This window comes from Equus asinus, chromosome 25 (genome assembly GCF_041296235.1).
Source record: "Equus asinus isolate D_3611 breed Donkey chromosome 25, EquAss-T2T_v2, whole genome shotgun sequence".
NCBI classification, from domain to species: domain Eukaryota; kingdom Metazoa; phylum Chordata; class Mammalia; order Perissodactyla; family Equidae; genus Equus; species Equus asinus.
The window spans coordinates 53,648,638-53,669,881 of record NC_091814.1 but is presented as its reverse complement, the minus strand read 5'-3'; the positions used below and the strand labels follow the sequence as shown (position 1 = coordinate 53,669,881).

Below are 21,244 nucleotides of genomic sequence, written 5' to 3'. Positions count from 1 at the left end.
CTTTGTAAAGTTATTTTTCTTGAATTTTTTTTTTCCTTCAATCTTCCCGCCCATCTTCCCATCATATTAAGTCTGAGGCTACAGGGCAGAGCAAGGCTTCGGCCAGGGCCTAGAGCAGTGGAGGAAAGGGCTTCTGTGGCATCCTTTGCCTACTCCTGCCCTTAGGACAACATCACACAGCCTCTGGGCAGCTGCTGCTCGTCTGCTGTGCCCAATGCCCAGGGCTCCCATGGCCTCCTGGCTGGAGCCAAGTTACGGGCTTGAATGGCTGAATCCCAGACCTGTCCCAGGGTCTGACTGGCAGAGGAGTCACCACAGGCCCGAATGGGTGCCCCAAGCTTGCCCTGACCTCAACCCTGGTTAGACGGCGCAGCCCTGGGAAGGAGAGCGGGCAGCACAGACGAGGCAGTGCCATCAGCTCCTACCTGGTAAAGGTCATCGTGCCCCTTGCCTCTCCGCCGCTGGTTCTGTGGGAAGGAGACAAGAAAAGGGTTAGAGAGTCTGACAGTCAGCAGTGGCCTTTCTACTCAAGGGTCCTACTCGAGGGGCCTCCAGAGAGTGGGAGGGACTGCTTCCCAGCCAGCACCCCTGCCCTGGGAGAGAAGGGTCCTCCGGCCACTGGTCAGGCCCTGGCCTCTGCAGAGTAAGGTGAGGCCTGGCTCTGACAGGGCCTGAGTCTGCTCTGTCCCACTCGGATCCTCACAGACGTCAGAGTCCCAGGATCTGGGTCACACGGGAGCTGGCCGCATTGCCCACGGCCTGGAATAAATGGGCTTCGCAGCAGCTCTCACAATTCTTGGCTCATCATGAATGCTCCCTGGGAATGGCAACTACAGAGGGGCTGCCACTCTGGCTGGAGAGCCCCTCGAAATCCTGGCTCCCCTTTTTACCCGCTGTGTGACCTGGGAAGGAAAGGAGACCATCTACCTGGCAGAGCACTGACCAGGCCGGCTTCGTGCACGTGCGACCTACAGTCACACGGGGCCCCTGCTTAGAAGGGCTCAGGGCTCTCTGCTCTCACCATTTGGAAATTCTTAATCATTTAGGAGCAAGGGGCCCCGCGGTCCTGAGCACTGAACACACGTTGGCACGCGGTAAGCACTTGATAATTACTGTTGTTAATGGTGACAAATTTGACCTGCTTTGGCAAAGCATAGGCTGTCCTAGAATCTAGACTTGGTTTTTCAGTCCTAAAAGAGCACCAGCCCTTCTTTAGTGTCTTCAGTTCTGTCAAGTAGGTGAGAGCGGGTTAACCTCGTCCTCTGGCGGCCGCCACCTGGGCTTCTGCAGGTGGTAGGAGGGATGGACGGATGGAGGCCCACGGCAGGCGCGTCGGAAGCCCGTGTGGAACTTCTCTGGAGCACCCCCCACCCAATCCTTGGGAATTAAAAAGAGCAGCACTCACCTCGCCTTTCACCCTAATCTCACTGTAGGCTTCTGCCATCTTGTCTTTCTGCAGAGACTGGAGAAGAAGTGGGTATGAGACACTGGTTTTACCAACTAACGCAGAAAACAGTGGGCTCCCCACAAGAGGAAGCCTCTGAATTCCCGAGTTGGTGGGGGGCTCCCACAGTCAAGGGTCCAGGCCTTATTCACACAAACATCTCTGCCCACAGCCAGCCCCAACCCCACCCTCCTCTTCCTCAGCCCTTTGGAAGCTTCTCCGAGCTGCAGCCCCTCGCACTGAGCTGAGAAGCTCAGGTTTGGTTCAAAAAAATGAGACGTGGAGTTCCAGCCAAAGGACATGAATGTTGGACAACGCAAGGGCTCACCTGGAGCCCCAGAATCATTTATTTGAGCAAGCTGTCTCTACCCAGCCAGCCACACAGGCTGTGGGTCAACCGACTGCCAGAGGGAAGGAGAGCTGCTCTCTTTACAGCAGGTCACCACCCACAAGGGTCCCCTGCGTGGCAGACCCAGCTCAACATCTGAAAGCCACAATCAGACGCACAGCCAGGATGGTGAGATGGACTTTTCCACAAGAAGCGATACTCAGCAGACTACTGCAGCCCCTAGGGTCAGGAGCCCCTCAGAAGGGGCTTGCCCAAGCCCCCCACCCCTCCAGGCGATCAGGGGACTCCAGCAGCAGGCTCAGGGGCTGAGGGAGGGAAGGCAGGCGGAGGAGTTTTCCTAGAAGTGGACACTGCAGGCAGCAAGCAGCTGAAGCTGTATTTGGTGCAGGCAAGTGAAAGTCAAGGCCCGCAAAGGCTTCACCCTGAGCCCTCCCCCAGCCCTTCCCTCGGACTTCCTAAGGGAAGCTGTTCCACTGCTCTACTCACATTGTACACGACTTCCTGAGGGTTCTTCCTCCTCTGCTGGGAGAGGCAAGGGGAAGAAGTTAGAGGTGGAGAAGCAGGAATCCAGCCCAGGAGAGCTGCACCACCCTCCCCACTCCCCCCACCGTCTGTGGGCTCTGCCACCAGCTTGTCCCCTCCCTGAGCTCCCAAAGCCTCACCTCGGCCACTCTCGGACCCTCAGGGCCCTCCCCCGTCTCATACTCCTTAATGCACGGTGGCACATCCCCTTGCGCACAGGCTTCCCCTCCCTGAAGGGCCACCCCAGCAGGTCCTACTGACCCCTCTTCCCTCACCCCTCCTCACCTCTTCTAGTCCAGATAAAGAGGAGAGAAGAGCTCAGGTGGAAGGATGGGGCTGGTGGTGGGGTGTGAAGGAAACCGACGGTCTCTCCCACCCGCCCTCTGTAACAACAAGCCCCGCACAGGGCTCAGAGAGCACGGGCGCACGCGCGGAGTTATTACCTGTTTCCCTCCCATCTCCGGGTCCCGGGCTCGTCTCTTATCCGCGATGCCGTCATACTCCTCTCTTCGTCCCAGGTTGAGCTCCTAGCACAGATGGGACAGCGTCAGAGCCGGGAAACGGGAAAGAGAAGGCAGGTCCCGCTGGACCGGCCAGCCCCCTGCGCGGTGGTCACTAAGGAAGGAGCAGGGACGGGGGCGGGAGGCGGGGGTGGGGGAGTGGGGGAGGAGGAGACTGGCCCCTGGGACGCTGTCATCTCGGAGCCCGTGCATGAGCATGGTGGGGGTTCGCCCAGAAGCCCTCTGCGCCGGGAGGACCCTGGCACCCGGGCTGTGCAAGTGCGGGGGCGCGGGCTCGCGGGAGCAGGCGCTTCCCACTGCACCCCGGGCAGGGACAGGGACCACCCCGCATGGCTCCGCGCCCGGCCCCCGGCGGAGATGACTCACTTGGTAGAGTAGGCCCCCGCCCTGCGGCTCCGCTGGGGCGTCCGCGCGCCGGCCGAACTGCAAGAGAGATGCGGTCGGTGAGCGCGCCGGGCCTCCCGGCTCCCCGGCCCTGGCCCCCGGCTTCCTCGCGCGTGCGCACAGGCGCCAGCTGCGGTCCGCGCCCCAGGGTGCCGTCCAGGCCCTCGCTCCCAGGGCCTCGGAGGACAGTCCCAGATGGACGGCGTCTGCACGAGGTCGTAGCTCCTATCTTGACCTCTGGGGCAGGGTGTCCCTGCGTCGCACTAGCTTAGCGTCCCGGGGCCCTGCCAGAGGCACAGGCAGCCTGGCTTTCTTGCGCTGGGGTCTCCGCCTGAGAGACCGTCCAGGGCAGCGTGGTTCAGAGTCAAAAAAAGAAAATCAGTAAGACTGTTTTTCAAATAAAGTCTTTTGCCAAAGTCCAAAATCCAAAAGAGCAATGAGTTGAGGCTCCTCAGGGAGGCACGCAGCACCAGGCTTTCCTTCCCACAGTGTCCGGCTCCGCCAGACACAACCTAAGCCCCCAGCCCGCCCAACGTGCACGCTTTCTGGTCCTTGCTTTGCCCGTGGACACCAAGCCCCAGGCACCCCATGCTTGAGACTTTCCAAAACCAAAACCCCTCTGAACATCCACCCAGTGGGGGAGCCCACACCCTCCCCTCAGAGCCCAGGGGGACTAACCTTCATTCTGAGGAACAGGGCAGTGACAATGACACCGTAGATGAAGAGGATCCCATCCAATACGTAGCAGAGTTTGGGATCCAGCAGACCATAGCTCTGTGCATCTGTGCCAAGAGATGAGACTGGTCAGCCAGGCCCAGGGTGACAGGACACCCCCACCACCCCAGGGTAGCCGCATGACTGACTGACTGATCAAGGAAATCATGACAAGGGGAGCTGGAACCAATTCCCACACCCTATCTGACCACAACCTCCCTCTCGCCCCCCTGAACCAGCTCCTGGGTAAACCTAGCCTGCCCCAACAGCGGATGTGGCGCCTGGGGGGGCCACAGAGCCTGAGAAGATGGGAGGGAGGCAGAAGCTAGGTGGGAAGGTGCGGCTGTCCAATCACAGGACTGCTGCCTCCGGGTCGCGGGAGCCCAGCTGTGCATGAGCCCAGTGTGAACCACACACTCTGGAAGCCTCCGTAAGATGCCCACATCTGGATGAATGGCACCACCTGAATTAGGGTGTGTGGCTCCTTGAGACCTCCCCACAGGGAGAAAATAGGACTCTGGGGGACTGGCAAGGGCAAATTCAGAGACTTGCTGGTGAATGAGATCATTTCAATCTTTAGCTTAATTAGGACAGTGAGAATTTGGGTCAACTCTCCCCTCCTGACTCCCTGCTTCTTGGGTCCCAGGCACTGAACAGGGTCTCCCACCCGGGGAAGTGGGGTGCGGTTCTGGGGTTCACCCCCTGGGCCCTGAGGAGTCTCATGAGCAACAGACAGAGGTATCTTTGGTGATTGCTCCTCTCCACAGGAAACTGGCATCTCCCTGCCCCCCAGTCCTAGCTGCACGGCCTCAGCCTCCCCTGGCCCCCCTCCTACCCGGCTACAAGCTCACCATTCCCAGGATGCACCTTGCTCTTCCAGACTATTTGCCTCTGTGCCTTTGCATGCACTGTTCCCTCTACATATTCCCTCCCTTCCTCTCCCTGGAACCCAGCCATCTGGTAATATCTCATACATCCTAGAAAATGCAGCTCAGAGGTCTCTATTTAGCCTATCCCACCCCAAATTTCCAAGAGATCCCTAATCCCTCCCGCCATATTAACCTTGTCAAACTGGTTAATGGGTACTTGGTTGGCAGTAGCACTGGAGTACAATGGGGCTGGGGAAGGAGGTACCTTACATATTCTAGCTAAATGAAAGTCAGCATTTCATGATTTCACTTATATGTGGAAGATAAACACATGGATAATAAAAAGAACAGATTAGCAGTTACCAGAGGAGAAGGGAGTTGGGGGGGGGAGGGTGAGTGAAAGGGGTAAAGGGGCACATATATATGGTGACATAAAAATTAGACTGTTGGTGGTGAGCACGAGGCAGTCTATATAAACTGATAAATAATAATGTACACCTGAAATTACACAATGTTATAAAACATTATGACCTCAATAAAATAACTGGAAAAAACCCCAAAGCCAGCATTTCTTTTTGAAAGCTCACCGCACCGTCAGTGAGGAGACACGGATTTTAGTCTGGACTGTGCTTCCTCCCAGGTTTGCGCGCAGTACCCCAACCCGGGAAACGGCCCGGAGCCTCTCGCTCCAGCGCGCGCCGCGCCCCAGCAGAGGACGGCTGTCTCCCCCGGGGCCGGCGCGCCCTCTGCTGGTCGCCTGCAGACTAATGTCGGGGCACAAGGAGCGGATAATGCGCGCTTGAGCGCTGTCTTATCCCTTCCGGTTGTGACTTGAGGCAAGCTGTTTACCCTCTTTTAGCTGTCTCTTCTGTTAGAGTGAAACCGTAACATTTCTTCAGTGTGTACTCCGTGCTAATGTAATAACTTGTCAGATCATACCAACAGCACCACATGGAAACTGAGGCACAGAGAGCCTCAGGTTTCCCCAGGAGCACACACGCACGGCAAGGGAGAGGCGGCCCCGGGCGTGCGCCCGCCCGGCAGTGCGTCTCCCCTCCCTTCGCCCTCCTCCCCGGGGCCCAGCCCTGCCCACCCTTCCGCAGAAGCGACGTTTGGCTTCCCCCACAGGCCGTGAGAGCAGGTGATTCAAGCCTGTCCCAGAGTCCCCTCCCCCAGCCCCTGAATCCCGCCGTCCGCCCTAATGCAGGACTCCTCCTGGCTGCCGGCAGCTGGTCTCTCTGTAGACTTCCCGCAGGCCCGGCTCGGAAACCATCGGCGACCTAGTCACTCGGAACAAAGTCCAAACTCCTCGTCGAGCTGGCTCCGGTCCTGACTTAGCAGCCCAGGCTCAGCGCCCCCCACGCCCGCCCTCCCCCCACTGTCTCCCTGCCCCTGTGGTGTGGATGCCACTCTTCCTGGGGCACGCAGGTACCTTCCTACCTGCCTGTCTTCCCCTGAGCCGGTTCCTCTTCCAAGCCCTCCCTGGCTAGCACCAGCCCACCCAGTCAACGGCTGCTGAAATGCGATTCTGTCCCGCCACCTTGGCCCCTAGTGAAAAGTCAGTGTGCTGCTGGAGGTGCAGAAGCTGCACCCCACAAAGCACTCTACAGACACAACGTGGCGGGTTATGAGATCCCCATGCATCTGGGCTGCAAGCGCTGGAGACCAACGGCTGCACCTTCTTCATTTCTGCCTCCTCCTCCAATCTCAACATCAGAGCGCAAGGTGGACAATCGTAGACAGAGTGGAATTTTCAGGGAAGGTGCGGGGGGCGGGGGGAGGGTGGGAGGGGGGCCGGAGCTGTTCTGCCCTCTGGCCCTGAGGCAGCGCCGGAAGCCCCCCCCAGTGACCGAAGGTGGGGGCTTGAAGGTCTCTAGGAAACAGGCCAGACCCCAGCAAAGGCCACCAAGGCTGGGTGATTTTTTCTTTTAGGACTAGAGAGGAGATGTCAGTAGTGATTTACTGAGGTGGTTGAGATTCAGAAAAAGGGCTGGGAGAATATTGCTCAGCTGCCTGTCTCATAAAATGAGAACAGAAAAATTACTGGACAGTAAATTTAGAACAAATAAGAAGAAATATTTCTTCGTGCTGTGCAGAGCCAGCACAGTGGGGGAGGGGAATCGGCGCCTCCCTGGAGATCAGTAATAGGCGCAGGTTTTCTTTCTCTCCAAAGAGGATCATGATTTTATGACCAATGACAAGTGTCGTGTGTGGTTTGGCGGAGGAGAGGATGTTAACCACAACACACTTCCAGGATAAGGACCCACTCTCTGCCCAGTCCAACTGTGCCCATGCTGGGAGGGACGGGCCTGAGGAAGGCAGCGATAGCCCAGAAAGTTCCTCGAAGGGACCCAGGGCCTAATTGAATTATATAATTGATTAAATATTTATTGGGCACCTGCTCTGTGCCAGGGCATGTTGAAATAGAAAGAGCCCAGGATCGGGTGTCAGGTGGGTTCTAGTCTTTCCATTACCACGAAGCAGCTTTGTGGTCTTGGGCAAGTCACCTCACCTCTCTGGGCTTCAGTTCCTCCATCTATAAAATGCAAGGTAACTATATCTACCTTAAGGGTAGTGGTGAGAACTGAGTGAGGTAATGTATTGTAGGTGTTTTTGTAAATTTCCTCCTTAATAAGGACAATGATGTCTAGCATTTGGGTAGGGTCTTCTGAGTCCCCGCCCTCATGCAGCTTACAGCTTAGGTCATGAGGCCACAGGCAGAGTGGAGGGGTTTCCCTTGAACAGCAGACAGTTTTCCAAGATGCCAACTCAAAGGCATGAGCCACAGCCACTCCCTTCCGGGTCCCAGCTTCTCTGCCCCCTCCTCTTCCATCCCCAAGGGATCCCCCTGTTCACCTCCTTCCCTGAGCCACTTGTGCGCCTTGCTCATATCCCCACTGCATCCAGTTCTCAAGGGAACCGTTGGCTGCTTCCTAGGAGGTGTTTAACAGTGTTACCTGGTGGCCGCTTTCCCATACAACCGAAGAAGCTGCTTTATCTCAGGCCCCCCCCCCCCCCCGCCCGTCCTCTACCCCAGAATCACAGCACCTGGGAGAAGCCCAGTGTTTGAAAGAGGGCCCAGAGACTGACTGAGGGTTCTCACACAGACTCTCAGTCCTGGCTGCACATTAGAATCGGCCCACCCCCTCCCCCTGGGTTCTTATTTAATTGGTCTGGGTGGGGCCTGGGATGAGCATAGGCCCATGCAGGGCCAGGATGGAGGCTCAGAGCTGCAAGCTCACACGAGCGCAGCCTTCCATAGGGATACAGTCGTGCCCTACAACAGATATAAACGTCACAGGCAGAGAGGAAGAGCAAACTAAAGCCTCAGGCCTTCTGATACACTGTAACTTTTGTGTACTTCCACGTATTACTGAACTTCCCTAAGTCTCAGTTTCCTCATCTGTAAAATGGGGATAATACTACACATTTATTTGAGAGAGAAAGTGTCAAACCACATCAGGAAGTTTGAAACTAGGTAGGATTAGAGCCACCGATCTCCCTAACTTCTGGGTGTTCACACACACAGGTAACCAGGTCCCACACGTGAGGCATCACCATTACAACGACGAGCATTTGATGAGGGGATGCATTCTGAGCAGTCACATGATTTGCCATTCAGAAGATGCTGCCTTCAAATCAGAAAAGTAGCGCTGAGGAAAACGAAGACAGAGCCTAGCAACAGCCTCCGAGCACGGGTCCTGACATGACGGCAGCCTCGTGGAAGGGGCACACACCCTATTTACAAACAGGAGAGTGACGCTCCCAGCCGAGTGCAGGATGGGAGCCGGGGCTGGGATCTGACCTCATGAGCCTTTTCCCATCAAACCTGGGATGGAACGAGCCATTCTCTAGCCCCTGCACAAGGAAGACTCAGCACATCTGAGAAGTAAGGGGATTCTGCCCCAATTCCCGACCCCACCCTGCCTTTCCCAGGCCTGACAGGTGACCCAATCCACTGGGCACAGCCCCACCACACCAGACTCCTGCATCTGGACAGACGCAGGGCAACTGTGGGCACTGAAGCCCAGTTGCGCAGGAGCACATCTGGGTGTTGCTGGGTTGGGGTCATCGTGCAGGTGCCCCAGGATGATCAGGCCTCCCCCAGGATGGCCAGGCTGCGACAGCGTGTTTTTTAGGTAATTCAGGTTACTCCAGGGCAAAGCACCATCCCGATAACACCTGGCGGAAAAGCAGGCTGAAGCCCCCGGGGGCCCAGCCCTGTGCACACAAGCACCTCCAGCGGTGGATCTGGCACTGAGCAGTAGGGATGAAGGGGGAGCCCTGCCTGCGGCCCACAGTTGTTCACCGGCAGCAGGTAGGGGCCAGTCAGCATGCTCACTGAACCCCCACCACAAGCTCGGGGTAGCTCAGGATGGCCAAGGGCCTGGCTGAGCTGGGAGCCTGGATTCTGGTTGTTTCTCAGCCCCCTGTCATCACACTGTCATACCAGGTAGGCACCGATGCAGCGGGCCAGCAGGTTACAGCCTCACAAGAAAACCACATCTCCCAGGAGGTGAGGGATTGACCCAACAAGGGCTTAATGCCAGCGGCCCCTCCCCTTTGAGAGTCTCCCCAGTGGAATGCGGCAGCCTCTGTACTCGGCTTCCTGTCCCACAGATTGGACCATGTGGCTCACTGAGATGACATGCAGGAGGGGGGCCAACGTGTGGGACACCACTGCCTCATCATCCTTAGGTCTCCTTTGCTACTTCCTTCAGAGAAGTCTCCACATCATCCTTGTTGGAAACCTGCTCTATCTCATCCGCGGGGAAAACCTTCATGCTGCCCTGGGTCACAGCGGAGAGGGCAGTGGACAGCTCCGGGGACTGAGACCTCGGAACGACCCTGTCTCCCATCCACCTGCACCGTGTTCTTGGCGGCAGTGAAAAGATGGGCAGACAGAGCACCTTCCTCCCCAGCACACTGGTCCCGCTGGTGGGGGCATCGGCTCATAACCCACCTGGATGAACAGCTTCAGGTAGAGCGTTGTCACGCTCTCGCCCAGCGGCTCGAAAAGCGCCTCGGTGAGGGGGGCGTTGTCCCCGGAGCCCAGGCCCCCGGACCTGCCACCCATCCTGCAAGCCGAGGGCTGCGCCACAGCCCCAGGGTGGCGCCCTGCGCGGTGCTCAGGCGGTGGGTCGTGAGCCCCGGCCTCAACCCCTCAGCCGCTCTGCTCCGCCGGGAGCTGGGGCACAACTTCCCCATGGCGCCACCCGCAGTTTTACTTGAAGCATCATAAGCTGGAGCCCTCCTACCCTGTAGCTGGAAACCTGGAACAGCCCATGTGAAACGTCCAGAGGGGACTCCAGGAGCAACCAGAGACGGATCAGAGTATCTATCCGTACGGTTAATTGCGTCTAAAAATGTCATGTCTTATTAGTGAGAGTGAGCCTAGCCATCTCTATACACCCTTTTGTCATCTTCATGAAAGCCCTGAGTTCAGGAAGTTTCATGGCACTGACCATTAACAGGAAGATTCCGGGGCCCCAGAGGGCCTGGGGGAGGCACCTGCTGTTACAGAATCTGGCTTCTCTCGGTGAGGTGTATTTGAATTGTATTGTGTGTCCCTCAGCCAGGCTGTGAACTTCTGAGACCAGGGAAAACAGGTCTTAATCAACCTGGTCCTGCCATAGCCGGAAGCTGCAAGTATACACTGGTGCCCGTCTCCCCTCCAGCCAGCCTACTCCTCCAGCACATCCTGCTTAGGAGCAGGGCATCTGCAGAACCTCTCACATCCAACTCCTGTAGATACTGCTCCTGTGCCTGATGGAGTTGATTCCCATGGAAGCCCAGAAAGTAGGCAGGCGGCTAGTACTGGGCCCAATTCACAGGTTGATAAACTGGGACCAGAGGAATAACGTAACTTCCCCAAGGACACCTGCAGCTTAGTGGCAGAGCTGGATGGGATCACTGGGTCTCCTGATTCCATGTACTTATCTTACCTCTGCCTCAGGTGCATCTCATCTTTGGGGACAGGACACAGAGTTTGCACCCAGCTCTCAGAGGCTCACAGCCGTTACTGTTTGCTGGCTTTTGACACTTAGTCACAGCGGCTCGTGAACTTTTCACCTGTGACCCCTCCCCTACAGTCCTGGAAAGCACAGTGATGCATTTTGGGTTCACTTGCTTATTTCCCTCCTCACCCAGCTCTAGACCACCTGAGAAGAGGAAGGAACATAGGCCTTGGAGCCAGAAAGACTCAGATGCAAATTCTGAATCTGCCTCTCGCTGGCTCTGTGTTGGGGGACAGCTTTCCTAGCCCCCTGAGCTTCAGAGCCCCCATCCGCAAAAGGGGTTTAAGAAGACTGACTTCACAGGGTAGGTACGCAGATAAAATGAGAGAGTGAGGGGGAAGTGTCCTGCACGGTGGCACATACTGAGCCCACGGGTCTCCAGTGGCCTCTCTGCCACCATAGAGGCTCCGTGGGTACAAAGAGCAGGAGGAGCGGACCAGGCCTTCCCACCTGTCACCCCTTCATGCCAAGGTTGGGGACAGGACCTGGTCAGGTTCCTTGCTCATGATGGAGATACCCACCTTTCAGGGTGTACAAGGATGAAGTCAGACAATGAATCTGCACAAAGTGCCTGCACATAGTAGGGGCTCAATAGTGTGTGGGCATTGTGAGTGCTCCTGGCTTCACGAAATGATAATGGGGTAACTTACATTGGCCCCCGGCATACAGTTTAGAGATTGGCCCCCTGTGTACAGTTTAGAGAACTCTTTGCCCTGTCCTAATAAGTCAGGATTATCTGACTTAATCCTCGATTCTATTTTGCAGATGAGGAAACTGAGGCTCAGAAAGGTCACTCAGCAAGAAAGTTCCTAAGTGCATCTGATGCAAAGTCCCTTGTCTCTCCCCTTTATCCCATTGCCTCTGGGGTTCCTCTCAGCCAGAGAGCTTTGCAGGAATTTCTTCTCTGGCATCTCTAGCCTCTGCTTGAATATCTTGGGTGACAGGGAGCTCACCACCCATCAATCACTGGTGGAGAGCTCTAACTTTCAGGGTTTTAAAAAAGCAACTAGGTCCCAGTTCTGCCTTCAGAAGCACAAAGAACACAGATTCTCCTCCTTCCATGAGGCAGCCTTTAAAGTCCCACCCGTGTCCAGCTTGTCTCCCCCGTAATAGGAAGCACTTTAGCATCACAGCAAGAACAGAGAACCTGAGTCCAAGGCCTGGCTCTGCTGCTGAGCTAGCTGTGTGACCACAGGACAATCTCCCAGTGACCTCCCAGGGTGTGTGGCACTTAAAGGGGATGGGCTTGCTACCCGGTAAGCTCTCAGTACAGAGGCACTGACAGCGTCAATATTAACCATAAAGCCCACAATGTGGGTAGGATGGCCAGCCCCCAAGCTCCGCCCACCTTTTGCGTCCCAACCTTGTTCCCAGGGTCCTGCAGCTGCCCAGCCCCCCACCAGGCTCAGACACAAGTGGTGATGACATTGCAGGCTAAGAATTCAGAAAACAGGAAGTCACGTGCTTAGGAAGGCAGTGGCAGCAGCTCTGGGGTGCCTGTGGTGTGCTGTGTGTGATGCCCGGCCCACTGACCACCGCCCCAGAAGCACCCAGACCTTCCCCAGGGGGTTGCTCCCTTTCATTGAGCGACTGACCTTCCCTGCAGCAGGAAAGATATAGGCTGGATGCAGGTAATAATGAGAACCACTGGCTGAAGATTTATTTTGTGTCAGGAAGCACATGGGAGTTTGCTCATTTCATCCTTACGGCAACTGTGACTTTACAGCTGAAGAAACTGAGACTCAGAGGTTAAAGCCAGGGTTGAACGCAGGCCTGTTTGGATCTGTTGTCCAGATACCATTTGGTCCAAATCCTAACCACCATTTGGTACTGCCCTTGACAACTTACGGTCCTCGGGGCTGGGGAGGGGTCTCCTCACCAGGCTGTGGAGTCCTTCCTTATCGGAGGATCGCACCATGTTAGCAGGTGATACCCTAACTCTACACTTGGCCTTCTTTCTCTGAGGGGGCAGGGGGCTGAGAGGCCCCTAGGGAAGGATGGCCTGCCAGCAAATGTGAGGCCAGGACGCACACTGGCCAATGCCCATAGAGCTGACCCACCTGGAGACTCCCTGATCACCTTGACCTGCAGAACAAGTCCGTACAATTTACTAGTGCCATATAATTTATTGCTACTCACTTTAATTTGCCACAGCCTGCTCAACTCCACTTCCTCAGTGTTGCGTTTCAAATGCTCGTGTTTCATTGTAAAGCTAATCTCTGGGCACGGTGACCTACAATTATGTATCCTCATAGACAAGGATTCCAAGGGGACAAGGGGACAACGATTCCAGGGAAGAAAGGAGGCTGTTTGATTTCTCAGGGGTAACAGGATTATGAGCAAATATTTCCCTTCTTATATTTTTATTTCCATTAAACTTGTTATAATTTGTGCAATAAAATTTTTCTGTGATCACTTTTCATTTTCAAGTAAATCAACTTATTATAAAAGTGCAGGGTAACTGCAATGAGATGTCACCTCACACCCATCAGAATGGCTATAATTAACAAGACAGGAAACAACAAGTGTTGGAGAGGATGTGGAGAGAAGGGAACTCTCAGACACTGCTGGTGGGAGTGCAGACTGGTGCAGCCTCTACAGAAAGCAGTATGGAGATTCCTCAAAAAATTAAGAATAGAAATACCGTATGATCCAGCTATTTGACTTCTGGGTATTTATCCAAAGAACATGAAAGCACGAATACATAAAGACACATGCAACCCTATGTTCACTGCAGCATTATTCACAATAGCCAAGACTTGGAAGCAACCTAGGTGCCCATCAAGGGATGAATGGATAAAGAAGATGTGGTATATATGCACAATGGAATACTACCCAGCCATAAAACGATGAAATCTTGACATTTGCGACAGCATGGATGGACCATGAGGGTATTATGCTAAGTGAAATAAGTCAGAGGGAGAAAGTCAAATACCACATGATTTCACTCCTAAGTAGAAGATAAAAACAACAACAAATAACAGATAAACACAGAGATACAGAGATTGGATTCATGGTTACCAGAGGGAAAGAGGGGCGGGAGGAGGGCGAAAGGGGTGACTGGGCAATGCGTGTGTGGTGATGGATTGTAGTTAGTCTTTGGGTGGTGAACATGATGTAATCTAGACAGAAATGGAAATAGAATGATGTACACCTGAAATTTATATAACGTTACAAACCAGTGTTACCTCAATTAAAAAAAAAGTGCAGCAAAGTAGAAAAAGTCAAAATCATCTATAATAACACACTCAAACACAGCCACTATTAATAAGATGGCAGATTGCCTTCCAAGGTACTTGTTATTTATAAATTGTAATAATTCTCCATAAAAAAATTTCCCTGAAAAAAATCTGCTTTTTCAGTTGATATTACATTATAATTTAATATTATATTTTCATGTTATTTCATATATTCATATTTCATGTTACTTCATAGTTTTGCTAATTATCCTTTTTCATGGTTGCATAATAATCCTCCCCCTATTTATTTAACCATTTGCCACTTATGGTCATTTGTTTCCAATTTTTCACCATTGTAAGTAATTCTGTGATGAACAGCTTCATTCCTAAAGTTTTTTACAGGTTTAGAATTCAGTTGATAATATTTTGAAAAATGAAAACTAAGACAACCAGTCTGAGATAAAATTCAGCTAAAGATACAAGTAGGCAATTCTTAGAGGAGGAAAAACAAATTGCTTACAAACATATAAAAAGACACTCAGTCTCACAACTATCAGGGAAATGAAAGTACACAATGACAAGGAGATGGATCCGGTTGTTCACGGGTGGTCAGAAGGCCTCAGCTGTGAGGACACGTGGAGGGAGGACACTCCTGGCAGAGGAAGAGCAGGCACAAAGTCCCTGTGGTGGACCAGGCTTGGTATATCTGAACAGCAAGGAGGCAGATGTGGCCAGGAAGGCATGAATGAGGGAGAGTGCTAGAAGATGAGGTTAGAGGGTGACAAGCAATTGGGGGCATTAGTAAGACCCTCCTTGGCCAGTGCCTTTTACTCTGAATGAGATGGGAGCATTTGCAGAGGTTTCTCCTCTTACAACAAATATACATTATTTGTGTAATTTCAAAGGTATAAATAAAATTAAAAAGAAAACAATTAAACCCATTTGGAATAAATTTGGTTCACCATTGCCTTGGGCCTCTGGGTTGACTACAGATGCCAGGTGAGCTGCAGGACAGGCCTAAAATCCAGAATACACTGCAGGGCGCTCCCTGATCTGCGTGCCTCCCCCGAAGGCAGCAATCTTGGTCTCCTTCTGCCCTCGCCCCATAAACCAAGCTGTGGTTTCCACCCAGAAGGTTGTTTTATTTCTCCCGAAGGGATGGCGAATCCATTCATTCTTTTGCTCTTTCATCATTTATTAACACATGTGACCACCAAGCCTCTGTTCCTGTTATGGGCTGAACTGTGTCCCCCCAAAATTTATAGGTTGAAGTCCTAACCCCCAGTCCCTCAGAATGTGACAGCATTTGCAGATAGGGTCTTTAAAGAAGTAATTAAGGTCAATTGAGGTCGGTAGGCTGGGCCTGGTTCCAATGCGAGCGGGTCCTTACAAGAAGAGCAGGACACAGGCATGTGCAGGGAAGACACGGAGAGACAGTGGCCACCTACAAGCCAAGGGGAGAGGCCTCAGAAGAAGCCACCCTGCCGACCCTGGATCTCAGACTGCCAGCCCCAGAACTGTGGAAAAATAGACATCTATTGTTTCAGCTGCTCTGTCTGGGACGCTTTGTTAGGGCAGCCCTAGCAAGATAAGACAGTTTGCTTTTCTAAAAACAGCCACCATAATTCCTGACTTCTGGGCAATTGTAAGGAGGGTGCTCATTTCCTGTGAGCAAGGACTTAGCCCAGGGCCTGTCACCTAGCAGGTACTCCGTGCGTGGCAGTGACCATCGCTACTAGGAGGTGCCAGGCGCTGTGCCAGGCAGCGAGGAGCACAGACCTGGCCTCACGGCTGAGCAGGCAGGTGAGTAAACAGCTCGCCCACCGAGAGATGTGCAGGATGCTGAGAAACACAAGGGAGACGGTGCCCGCGGCCACGCCCTGGGAGTGGAATAAAGACACGCGAGGGACCTTCAGTGAGCAGACTGCATGCTTTGGGGCCCTTCCACTCACTCCGCCTTTCCAGCGGCGCCTCAAGTCCAGGGGACAAGTCTCTCATTGTAGCAGACAGCACTTGCTATGTGCCAGGCACAGTATGAGCAATATACACACACAGAGAGCGAGAGAGCAGCACATATACACATATCGAGAGAGAGAGAAGGACTCACTCCTCTTCTCCATGCCCGCTTGGACGCACGGCTTTCCTGCCTGATTCCAGGAATCGACGCTGTAACCGGCAGGTCACTGCAAACATTTGCTTCACACTTTCCGTTTGCAAACGTTCTATTTTCTCGATTTTGTGCAAGCCTGACAACAGTGAGGTGAGATAAGCTGGGCAGATCTGATTTGCTCCACTTTGAAGATAAAGAGCCTGAAGGTCAGGGAGATGAAGTGACTCTCCTGAGGCCCCGAGGCGCCTACATAGCGGAGCCCAGATGAGAGGTGAGGTCCCGCCAGGCCTTTGTCTTCTTACACAGCACTCAGCCCTTGCATCACGCTCTGGAGCATCAGCACCATTTAAAAAAAGAGCCACTCCAGAGCAAACCCCTTCTGGCAAAACGCCAGGCGGGATTTTGCCATTTCTCTGAGCCTTTATTCTGCAGACAAACCCTCACAGTATGTATGCAGAGATATATGTACAAGAGTGTTTACCGCATCATCTGCAGGAGCAAAAAAAGGAAAACAACGTAAATGTCCACCAACTGGGAAAGTGATAAACAAATTTTGGTATATTCACGTATAGCAGTTCAAAAAGCAAAAACACAACAGGTGATTCTATGCGCGCTGCTGTGGAAAGATCTCCAAGATAATTAGGTAAAAAAAGCAAGCTCTAGAGCAGTGTGTATATTATTTGTGTATAAAAAAGAAAAGACATCTTATGCAGGCTGCACAAGTATACTCATATATACTCAAAAATTTATCTGATGGAGTTTCTGTTGGGAGGATGGACAAGTTCTGGAAGTCGGGAGAATTTGACTTACTTTCTACTTTGCACCTTTTTGTGTTTTTGAAACTCTAACCATGATAGCATATTACATTTATAATACTAAACAACCCAAACAAAAACAAATGACGCGCATCCTTAAATCAAACACGGCGTGTGTGGCACAATTCTAGGCAGAGCGGAAACTGGGGGCACAGGGACTCGTCCACCCAGAAAAGCACCTTGGACTGGGCTGTGACTCAGTACATTTCTGGTGCTGACTTGCTGTGGAAGCATCTCCAATACACAGAAACTTGCACTATAAAGGCATTTGGGGGATAGGATTACAGTTATCTATGGACGCCAAAACCATGACTGCTGGTAAATAGCATGATCACTGTTGCTGTTATTACTTCCCAGCGCTGCAGGAATGAGATGATTTCATATGCAAGCCCTTCTTCCCCCGCCCCGACAGGAGCACCAGCCAAGGGAGCCAGCAGGTGAAGGAAGATGGAAGCAGCGCTGACCCGCAGCCCCGCCCAGCCGGTGCCCCTGCACGCAGGAGTCAGGCACCCTAGAGGCCAAGCCGGTCTCTGGGCATCCGGAGTGGAACTGCCTGGGTGACCCAAGGGAGACCATGGGGTGGAAGGAAGCCAGGGGTGCAGCCCTCACCCGTCCTCTGGGAACCGTCCTGCCGCCCCAGGCTGTTGCCGGACGCCCCTACAGCCAGGGGCTCCCCAGCCCAGGGCGGTGGCTCCTCCGCCTCTGCGCGCCCTGCGCACGGCTTCTCCCGCTGCAGGACACAGCGGCAGGCCCCGGGGCAAGGCACGGGACGAGGCCCCGCTTCTCAAGCTCAAGGCTGGGGGCAGGAAATGCTATTTAGATTTTAAATCAGACATCGATACGCCATGGGATAGAGGCAACAGCTCACTGGGCTGGTGGAGAGGCGAACCTGAGCCTTCGGGGGGCCAGCTCCCTTGCTCAGGTGCTGCGCCCCTCAGAGAAAGGGAGAAGAAGGAGAAGGACGGCTCCGGCTTCTCCCCAGGTGGACACGCTCGGCTCGCCCCTGACCCCCACCACCCAGGGTCTGACTCGGGGTGGGCTCCTGCCCAGGCTGTCAGAGCCCACAGTGGTGCACTCAGGTGTACCCCCACCCCACCCCCAAGGTCACCAACCAAATCCACGAAGGACAGCCCTCCCAAGAGGGAGAGGAAACCTGGGCCCGGGGAAGGGGCCCTGAGGCCCTGCCTCCCCACGCAGCCAGGGTGGGCTGCAGCCGGCCCTCCGGCGGTGCGGTTACAGGAGCAGCAGCCCCTCCCCTCTGTCCCGCAGCTGGCTCCCCGCTTGCTCGGGGCTTCCTGCCGAGCGCCGCCATCCCAGCCGGGTTATCGCCAAGATCTCCATCTGAACGCTCACACACCCTCCGGGCCGCCCCCACTTGCGGTCCCTTTCCCCCCACCGCACCGCCCCCGGCCCTCCGCTGAGAAGGCGCCCGGGCTGGGAGTTCTCAGGGGTGGCTGGATCTGCAGCGGGCTCAGGGGCCGGGGGTCGGAGGGGCTGTGTCCCAGATGTAAGGGAGAACCATCCAAGGGGCCCCATGGGAGGCAGGGTCCAGAGCAGACCCTGGGTCGTCAGGCACACGCTCACACGTGTCCACAGCTGCCCGGCCGTGAGGACAGGCGCTGCTTCCCTGACCCACAGGCCCAGGAGACAGGAGCCTGCCAGCGCTGGGCCTCAGCTGCCAGCACTCCTCCCCCAGCGTCAGAGAACAAGGAGGAAGCACAGGGGTCTCTCTGTTCTCCCCAGGGGACTCCAAATGTCGTCAAAGCTGCCACTCGGCTTAGAGAGCTGCTTTCACATTGGAGCCCAGGCACCCAGGCGGGGCTTCCCCTGCGGGCGCCCCGCGAGGGCAGAGCACTGCGTCTGCTGGTGCCGTGCTCTCACCCACCCCACCCGGAGCCAGGGGCCTGGTGAAGAGGGGCGAGGCCGACCTTACACCTGTTAGAATGGCAAAAATATCCAAAACCAAGAGTGACAAATGTTGGAGAGGCTGTGGAGAAAAAGGAACCTTCATACACTGTTGGTGGGAATGCAAACTGGTGCAGCCACTATGGAAAACAGTATGGAGATTTCTCGAAAAGTTAAAAATAGAAATACCTTATGACCCAGCCATCCCACTACTGGGTATCTATCCTAAGAACCTGAAATCAGCAATTCCAAAAGTCCCATGCACCCCTATGTTCATTGCAGCATTATTCACAATAGCCAAGACATGGAAGCAACCTAAGTGCCCAGCAACTGATGATTGGATAAAGAAGATATGGTGTATGTATATACAATGGAATGCTACTCAGCCATAAGAAAGGACAAAGTCGTCCCATTCACAACAACATGGAGGGACCTTGAGGGTATTATGTTGAGTGAAATAAGCCAGACAGAGAAAGAAGAACTCTGTATGACCCCACTCATAGGTGGTAGTTAACATATAGACAAAGAACTGATTGGTGGATACCAGGGGAAAGGGGTGCTGGGGGGAGGGCACTAAGGGTGAAGTGGTGTACCTACAACATGACTAATAATGATGTACAACTGAAATTTCACAAGGTTGTTAACTTTCATAACCTTAATAAAAAAAAAAGAGAAAAAAAGAAACAAAAAAAAGGGAAAAAAAAAGAAACAAACAAACAAAAAAGAGGGGCGAGGCCAAGGGGACGGCAACTGGGGGTCTGTCTGGTTTTCTCTGACTTGTGCTAATTAGGTCCCATGACAGGGTATTTATGAAAAATACAGATGCAGAGAATTTTGACTTAGAAGGACAGAAAAAGTTGGTAGAGCTGGTTGCTGGGTGAAGAGGGGTTTCTTTGCTCCTGTCGGCCTGCAGCAGAGGCAAAGTCCTCAGCAGCTTCCCCAGCTGGTCTGGGTCCTGTGTCAGAATCAGCCACTAGCAGCTGAATGAGAGTCTCTGAAGGCGGCCAGGGGTCTGCCTGTTAACACTCCCCCAGGTACCCAGGGACCCTGCCCTTTGGGACCATTGCCCTCTGCGCTGGTTGGGTCTGGAGGATTCCGTGAACACATCTGGCCCCACGTGAGCACTCGCCACAGTCTGCTCCTTGAGGGAGGGCAGCCCCAAGGCTCTCTGCTGTAGACACAGCAAGCGGTTCCCACACACGCCGTCCCCTCTGTCAGAGAAACACTGAGAAAGCCACGACGTGGATGCTGCAGGTCCCCCTTGCATTCATTCCCCACGTTTCATCGTGTGGATGTGTAATCTCCCGGGGACGTCATGCCATACCTAACGTGGCTGCTTGAGGCTCTGCTTTGTTTAAAATATGCTAGCAAGGACAGTCCTGGAATTTCTTTGTCTCCTTCTAGCCTGGCTTTCTTCACATCCAGTCATTGGCTGAGGACCAGCAGGTGGGGTGCTGGGGGCTGCCCGGGAAGACCCCACACCACCTGTGCCCTGGGAGGTTCTGAACAGTGGGTGTGAGGTGCCAGCCTGGGCATGGCCAGGAGCGGGCTGGGTGTCTTGGGCACATCAGCACATCTCAGCAGCGTGCTTTGCTCCTGGCATGGAGCCACGAGCTGCTCTGGGCAAGTTAGGGGCTCGGAGCCCTTTGCTCAGGGCTGTGTGGAGATGGGATGGAGCCCTGGGCCTGCCTCAGCATGCCTTAGTCCCTGGTGCAGGGTTAGTCAGCCAAAGAGAACAAGTCCAATTCTCAAACAGACCAGAATGACCAGCGAAGGAGGAAAGAACAAACACGTATTGCAGCCAAAATGGAGCTGGCCTCTTGCCCCTGAGTCTTTCACTGATTTATCCTGGATGGAGAAGGACCAAAATTGCCTCCCAACCTGGAAGGTGAGAACTGTGAGCGGAAGCCAGGGAGCCTGCCAGGAGTGAGGCCGCCTTTGTGTAAACCGCGGGCCTTCTGGAGTCTTCCCAAATGTCGCCCGCAGCTCTCCATCCACGTGCCGCCTTTCCCTGCCCCTCCAGTCGTGCTCTCCAAGCCTTCTTTGCTCTCACCTTCCCCTAAGACTTCTTTCCCCAGAGCCCCAGCCCACACCGCCAGCCACTGCAGTCATTATTTGTTAGTGCAAAGAGCGCTTTCTCTGTTACTCTCATTGTGTAGAAGGGGTTCTTTCCTACCCGACTAGACTGCAGGTTGCTCGAGGCAAAGAGCATGGCTTCTAGTGCCTTTGTTTCCACCACTGTAGGAAGCCCAGCGTCAGGCGGCGTGGTGCTCGGTAACTACATAACTGCTCAGATGACTGAGAGGCTGCCTGATCGACTGGTGGTCATTAATACTGTAAAATGCACAAGCTTTGCCCCTTACGTTTCAAAGAACCAATGAGTTGGAAAAGGCCTGAGAGATCATTTTTATGGGA

General features: G+C 54.1%; 1 protein-coding gene and 1 pseudogene across 6 annotated transcripts in view; both read right to left on the bottom strand.

Annotated features, from left to right (window-relative positions):
• The window catches only part of CD247 (CD247 molecule), a 73,599-nt gene that overhangs the window by 2,057 nt on the left and 50,298 nt on the right, over positions 1 to 21,244 (bottom strand). The window contains exons 1-7 of one of the 6 annotated variants that reach the window (XM_070497629.1): positions 16,107 to 16,416; positions 3,899 to 4,002; positions 3,203 to 3,259; positions 2,759 to 2,842; positions 2,280 to 2,312; positions 1,406 to 1,462; positions 426 to 467 (exon numbers count right to left, since the gene is read on the bottom strand). In XM_070497629.1, coding sequence (XP_070353730.1) covers positions 426 to 467; positions 1,406 to 1,462; positions 2,280 to 2,312; positions 2,759 to 2,842; positions 3,203 to 3,259; positions 3,899 to 4,002; positions 16,107 to 16,119 — 390 coding nt within the window. In that variant the 5' untranslated portion in view covers positions 16,120 to 16,416. Of the gene's footprint in view, positions 1 to 425; positions 468 to 1,405; positions 1,463 to 2,279; positions 2,316 to 2,758; positions 2,843 to 3,202; positions 3,260 to 3,898; positions 4,003 to 4,087; positions 4,234 to 16,106; positions 16,417 to 21,244 lie in introns of those variants that run through there. The other 5 variants (XM_070497627.1, XM_070497628.1, XM_014857619.3 and 2 more) reach the window with 5 other exon arrangements.
• LOC106841537 (mitochondrial carrier homolog 1 pseudogene) lies at positions 8,816 to 12,738 on the bottom strand (annotated as a pseudogene).